This window comes from Opisthorchis viverrini (genome assembly GCF_000715545.1).
Source record: "Opisthorchis viverrini unplaced genomic scaffold opera_v5_112, whole genome shotgun sequence".
Classification (NCBI taxonomy): domain Eukaryota; kingdom Metazoa; phylum Platyhelminthes; class Trematoda; order Opisthorchiida; family Opisthorchiidae; genus Opisthorchis; species Opisthorchis viverrini.
In genome coordinates, this window is record NW_008751770.1 from 454537 (window position 1) to 461816 (window position 7280).

General features: G+C 46.9%; 1 protein-coding gene across 1 annotated transcript in view; it reads left to right on the forward strand.

The window, feature by feature from the left end:
• Positions 1 to 4935: 4935 nt before the first annotated feature.
• T265_13875 (hypothetical protein) overlaps positions 4936 to 7280 on the forward strand; it is a gene marked incomplete at both ends in the record, with an annotated part of 54316 nt that continues 51971 nt past the window's right edge. Inside the window, one exon of the mRNA XM_009170943.1 lies at positions 4936 to 5062. Coding sequence (XP_009169207.1) covers positions 4938 to 5062 — 125 coding nt within the window. The remainder of the gene's footprint in view (positions 5063 to 7280) is intronic.

A 7280-nucleotide genomic window follows, 5' to 3' on the forward strand; every position in this document is an offset into this window, starting at 1 on the left:
CTCAAGGTCTGCAACCGACGACCTGCCGTTGGTGGTCGAGGACACTGCACCTCAACCCAAATGGCGGTCTGGAAACGCTGACTTGGGATTCTGTGTGCTCTGTGACCGGCCTACTACTACCAGTGACCGCTGGTGTACAACGGATCGCGCGTCCTATCACGCCGAATGTTGTGACGATGAACCCTACCCACTGTGTGGTGGTGCTCTTCAGACTTTTCCCATTGGTGAGTCCACATGAAAATAAATCACTTTTGGTTCTTAGCTCCGGGCCGATCCCGAAAACGCAGAGGTGTGCTTGCTACCCGGTCCGCAAAGGGGGCATCTTATGATGTTGACCTGGAACGAAGCACAGATTCCCAGAACAGTGTGTCCCGTAAGTCTATGTGCGTCCGTGTTTTCAGGTCCACAGAGGAACTACTCGACAGCCGTGGGTCAAGGCCTGACAACTACGACTAACTCTGTAGAGCACCAGCTAGATGAAAGAGACGAAGATGATTTCATGTGACCCATCGGCTCCGAAAAGTTTGTCTGTTAATGAGGTCCTATGCATTACATGTAAGTCTCGTAATTCTTGAGAGGTGCAGTAAACAGGCATGCGAAATAACCGCTGAAGATGGCATTGTGTGAACAGGCATCTACGACAGCATAGACGCTGCAGTGAATTTTGGGGTAAGTATCTCTACTTGTTTGTCGGCCGCCCGCCTTATGGTGATATTTCGATAACCTGAATTATATCTTCCTCTCATTTCAACGGCCAGAAGGACATCTGTAAACTTCAAAACGACCAATATATCTCAAAATTTCAAGAGGTCCGTTTTAAGCCTTTTCTCCGTTACAGATGGATGGGTGTGCATCATGTACCCCTAGACGCATGCTAGTCGTGTGCGTCGTTCAGCTCTCTGGTATTATCGACGTAGGCTCTATGTGGCTAGTTAGTTAAGCATCGCGTACCCCTAGCCATATGTTAGTCGTGTGCGTCGGTTAAGATCGATAAACCTCGAGGTCTTTCTAGCATAATTCGCAACCTACAATGAAAAACTCTGGTTTTTGCCAACAAACGAGCACGATGTTTAGCAAATAATTAGAGTGCACTACGGAATTTATACTGGCAACAAAGAACCATCGACCAAAATTTGTTTGCACGAATGCGCCTACGCAGATGTTGCGTCTCCAAAGGCCATTCAGATTCTAGAACGTTGAGGAAATTTGTTCCGGTGGAAAAATGCCTGAAAGTAACGTTCATTGTATGTGAGTCAAGCTTTTCCACAATTCGCGATTTTTTATTATCAGGTTACGTATTCACAGTCGGCGGTGTTTACTGACCTTGAGAATTTGCTCACTTAAAGAAATCGCCATAGTAAATGATTTTCAATAATACAGGAACATATATATTATACGTAGACATTCTACACTATGAAGTGGCAAGTCCCAAAATGACGTAGATTTCGAGAAATCAACCTCATTGTGCGAATAGCCAGCGGCCACATAACAGGTCAGCTACTTTCAGTCACTTGGAAAGATATTCAAAAGAAAACGCCATCCATTAGAATTCAAGGACTTGTCGACACAATCGAGCTTCCAAAAGCATGGTCCTGCCACGTATCTACTGCCCAGTCTCAAGGTCCCAAACACGTGGGGTGGGGTTATAGATTTCCCGAAAGACATGATAAAGCTTCGTTCTTTTCCTCTTATTTTATCTTTCGGTGAGCAGTTTCGGGCCACTCACAACGACTAACCTCTTACCCTTCCCAAGGCATCTACCAATCTCCGCCATGATTAACAACGTATCAGGCCTTAATTTTATGGTAAGATTTCGTTCATTGGCCCCGCTGGTTATTAATTTTGCTTTTAGACCTACAGACAAGCCCTGAAACTCAAAAAGAATCCACTCCTTCCCACGGTCCCTCTAACACGATATCTTTAGGTTTATATTTTTTCTAAACTAATCAGCGGATTCACCTTCTTATCTTCTTTTTGAACACAACCAATACATTTGCAACACCGGTCGGTCTTCAAGTACAGGCGCAGCAGTCGTTTCATTTTGAAAACCAAATCGCCTTATCCATCCTGCCGAGTGTTTGGACGTTCAAATTATTTGAACCGAGCACTGGAGTCGCCAGGCTTGGAAAAGAAAATAAACCCTTCACTTGTCAATTTAATTCGCTTGAGCATTCAAGCGGACCGCTCAAAATGATATTAAACCAGGCTAAATTCCCGATAGCCTGTCAAGGTTTTCGTTGGATGTAATTACACCAGGGTTACTCAGGCTACGAAAGTACAATGTGCATAGACGCAAGCGAAAGCTGTGGATGAACACAACAGTCAAAATTAATCCCTTGTTATCCACTTCCTCTAGAATGCGGGTATGGATTTCACAATCGTCAAGAATAGTATCATTATTTTGGAGAAATTTTGAGGAGTTGGAAATCACTTGTGCGTCTGGAGGGGTAGAAAGACCTAGCCCAGGCTCCTTATAGCGGCAGTTCATTCCAGAAGAGTGACACACATGAAGGTGTGACGCCTGGACTGTCTAACGCGCCTCCAGCGATGATCAATTATTTTATTGTCAAAAGTGCCTGTTGTGAAAAATATAAAGATGTTTGAATCAGCCACATATTGAGAATTTGCACCGCAAGTGAAGTCAATATACGCTGAGTAAACTGGAAAGAATTAGCGGCTGATATAACTTCACTGGGGATCACTGACGGAGTGTGCGAGAAGATCCCAGGAGATTTCATAATCTTGAATGAAAACGAAGCAGGCTCTCACTGATTTTCGTCGATTCACCGTAGACGGGCTTTCTTTTCAATTTAATGTTTCCTTTGAAAAATTAAAACCCCACGCTAAGCATTCTCCAGGGTCATTTCATTAGGCCGAAGACGGGAAATTCTGACCTGGATGAGGAGCGCTAATAGAAGTCAGCAAATGTAAGGATTAATGAGTGTGATAAAGCGACGAATCATGAAACCATCCTTGTCACCTTTACGGAATGCGAAGGCGTACAAATAAAAAAGGCCCATGGAGGTCCAGGCACTGATCTTCATTTGACATCCCAGAAGGCGGAAGGCTAAAATTTCAAGTAGGTGGCGAACTGAGTGACAAATTCACGTGCACCGCTTTGTTGCTATTGAGGACGCCTTCGGTGTACCCACTTTTGAGAAGCTAGCCCCGTCAGCAAAAGAAGCACCAAGAGCACACAAAGTGTAGCAAACACACAAAACTGAATCAAAATCACCTATGCAACAGACCGTATGTAATGTACACGCGGCGACAATATTCTGGCAGTACAGACGGGCTAACAGCAGCAGACATTCGACTAGGGTTGAAAGGTGACTGGCTGCTGCGCTCACACTTTCAGACACTGAGAGCTTTCCTTGATAACTGATCGGTAACCAGTCTGGTCTTTCGGCCATTAACTTGACGTGGAGGCCTCTTGTCCGTAGAAGCGGCTTACTTTGAACATCAAGGTGATTTCGGCGCGATTTCGGTTGTCCTTCTCTTGAAGTTTGGTTGAAGCAGTTTCGTAGCCGGGTGTTCTACTGCACTGGGCTTACTGGATTGTGGATTCCGACTACAGTCGTAATGCCTGCTCGGACAGAACCTCCGACGGAGAGGCTGATGTATCTTTCGCAGTGCTGCCGACTCCATCTCTGGAGGTCCGGGGACTAGACCTTGGAAATTGGATGAAGTTTGCTTGCACGACGGATCCGCTCGGTCGGGCCACACAACAGCCTCAAAACTCATACAGCACTTTTCAGTTGTGGCAGTTTTTGAGCTATTCACTGAAAGGATTTTTGGACAATTCCTGTGGGTGCCGACTTCAATCAGAACAGCTTTTATCACCAACTAGACGTGCATAACTGACGTGAAGACGAGAACAGTGTTCAGTCGGCTGAAGCCATGATCGTGGATAGGTTCCCACGGGTGACTCGGCGGCGTCATAACCTCCTCAATCTGACAGCTCGCCATAAGCCAGTAAACTTAACTTTGAGCGGGTCCTGCGCCCTGTGTTTGTCCAGACGCCCTTTGTGGAGCTGGTTCACTACAGGTGGCTGCACTTCTTTCCACGTCAGCGTTCTTCTGACGGAGTCCACCTGTGGTCTCTAGCAAACGACTGGTTCTGTGGGCCACAGAGGCTGCACATAGTAGGCGGAAAGAAGCCGTAGTAACCGACAGGGTCGTCGAAGAACCTGGTGGACCTAACGTCTGCGAGTGTTCCCATGCACTCGATGGTTTTTTCACAGGGTCTGGTCGGTGGCAGTGTTCTTCACCGGTTTCCAGTTAATCCCGTGTGTTTCGGGTTCGATTAGGTCCCACAAGACTCCTTATTACAATCAGTTAAACGCTGTGCCAACGGGGTTTTCACCTTTGACCCAGAAGACACGGCGAGGACGTGGTATGAATATTTTCAACCTCAGAGCGCACACTTTCATTGGGAAAAATGATCTCATTTCGGGTAGTTGCTGAGTGGAATAACCTTCCTCCGACAGTTATCCACGCTCCAACTAGAACCAATTTCAAAGTACTATTGGGCACTTTTTCATGTGAGTCCTCGCGCTGGCAAGCCTACTGCTCTGCATTGAGAACTTAAGGAGCAGTGCTACACCCGTTTTTTCGCTTGTGCCCTTCAGTTGACCGGCAACTGCTGAATGATAAGAACAAAGACGACCCGGGAATTTAGTGAGAAAGTCTCCGTTTTGTGTATCAGTCCGTGAATCCATGAGTATGTGTGACTGGCCTTCCGATCCTCCTGAACCCGTACATCCCTATGTACCCCCAGATAGTCACTGTCAGCTCACAATTCCCATATGCACCGTCTAGCAATCTTCCAGTCTCCGGTGAAATACAATTTCATTACTCAGCCAATTGGAGTAATAAGTAAGCTCTACGCGCTCCGCCTTATGATTTGAGCCTTTGAACTGAACACGAAGTACTGAACTGAACAAGTCGGATTTGCCGTAAAAAAGCTTGTGGGAAAACTTGTCCCGATACACGGTTCTCAGGCTACTCACGCGGCCGATGAGGTCGCACATTCGTCAATGGATGCTGCTGTGGACCAAAGGTTAGTGTTTTAGAATGTGATACAGCATAAAATGGAAATAGTTCAATGATTCGGGAATAGTTCACCCTCGGGAGATCCTCAAATTTGTGGATACCCGACAAAATGTCATGCTTCAACGCGATCCATGGAGAGTAGCACAGGAGAGCGACTGGAAACGCAGCCCAGATTAATTTCCACGTACGACTGACATTTACACTCTACGCCAAAAATAAAAAAATGCCTAGGAAGGAGGTCGTATCAACCTCAGTCACGAGAGGAGTAGCAAAAATCGGTTGGCTTTGCTGCCTAGCTTCCAAGCCAAAGGAATTAGACCAGTTTACCAAACCCTAGTCAGGGGCCATCGAGATGCTGAGATTAATTTCGAACCAGAGACATTCTGGTCCGTAAGCTGACGCCGAGGAAGAGTGTCCGTGGTTCGTATCCAACCTCTGCATCTCGACGGCTCCTGTCTAGGTTTAGGCAACCTTGAAGTATCTCAGCCCTTGCGCTTCCTACGAGTTGCATGGTAGTTAAACACCGAAAGTATGTAACAGCTGAATGACTATCACTATCTGTTTATTTGATGACCTCAGACGGGAGCGAATTCCGTGGACAACAATCCTGTACATTGTAGGCGGCATGAAGGCGTGGTTTATTTCACTCTGCAAACAAATAATGACTTTTGGTACGGGTGCGCACCCTGTATGGCCTCATAAAATCGGGTTTGGGAGTCCAGATTCCGATTTCATGAAGTCAATCTGGGATCTGTTTGGATCAATGTGTTGTAGCACCGCACAGGGTCAAAAGAACTGCTTACCGCTTCTATTGGGTGGCGGAACCGGTGTTTCCTCCGGTCTTTAAAGTGTCTGTGAATCCTGTCATGAAAAATATACAGGATAAACGTCGCGAGTTTCGAATTGGTACGAAGAGTGGTAACGTTGCTTTTCCTAGCTACTGGGTTGCTCACTAGGCTTTGGGGCCGTACTGCAAACGTTTCTCCACCAGTCGATGGATGCAGCCGGCGCGCGCACAGACGACATCCTGCCTGCCTTACGGTCCAGTTGTAATGTTTGGCGAAGAAGCCAACAGCAAAGGATGAAGGCGCCAAATTACAGGGATAGACTAAGAGCGTTTGATTTATCGGGGTGAAATAGACTGCGGGAGCTCTAATGTAGATTCCATGGGAAGCCGCAGAAATTCTGGGCTTCGTTGGATTGCTTCCACCGTACACTTATTTGGTCGTAACCATCTTTGTTTTCGGAAACATAACCAGATTAAGCCTACACGAAAACGTGCTGCACGTTTTGTTAATGTTTAGTGAAATTTCCATCACTCAGAGTTTCCACTTCAATCGTCCATAAGTGTTCTGGAGCTATGGAAAATTATCTAATTTCAAGGGCTGCTCGAGGTCTTCAGGCAAGTGGCCCTCATTATGGGTCATTGGTAGTTGACGAAAGCCACATGCTTGCCGATGGAGTTGTTCCCAGCCTGACGGCTAAGTAGTCCTCTAATTTATCTTTTTACGTCCTCTCTTAAGGCGCTGTACGCCAACTCCCGAGGCCGTGTAAAGGTCTACGGGAAGCTCTCTCCTGAGTTCACCACATCCAGTGGTGTCCGACAGGGATATCCTCTTTCCCCTTTCCTCTTCAACTTCGTCATTGATACGATCTTGGAAGACGCACTACCAGCCTCTAATGCCTGTGGGGTCGAAGTGCTCGCTGGGCCTCCGCTCACAGATATCGAGTACGCAGACGACATAGCTCTTCTGGGATCTGATCCCGTGGTGATGCAAGCAATAATAAATAATCTAAATAATTCTGCCTCGTGATTCGGCATGCGCTTCACACCTGCAAAGTGTAAAGTGCTACTGCAAGATTGGGTGGGCTCAAACCCTAGCCTCATGCTTGCGGAGGAACCGATTGAGGTAGTAGACAAATTTGTTTGCCTTGGCAGCTGTATCAGTCCCGGTGGTCTCACGAAAGAGGAAATTTCCATCCGGATTGGGAAGGCCAGAGCAGCTTTTGCGAACCCACGTCACCTGTGGCGTAGGTGTGACATCAGCTTCTCTGTCAAGGGTCGAGTTTATAATGCTGCGGTGCGCTCCATATTACTATATGGATCAGAAACCTGGCCGCTGCGCGCCGAGGACGTCAAAAGACTTTCAGTGTTTGACCATCGATGTCTTCGGAGCATTGCCCGAATCTGGTGGGAACACCGGATCAGCAATTCTGAAGTACGT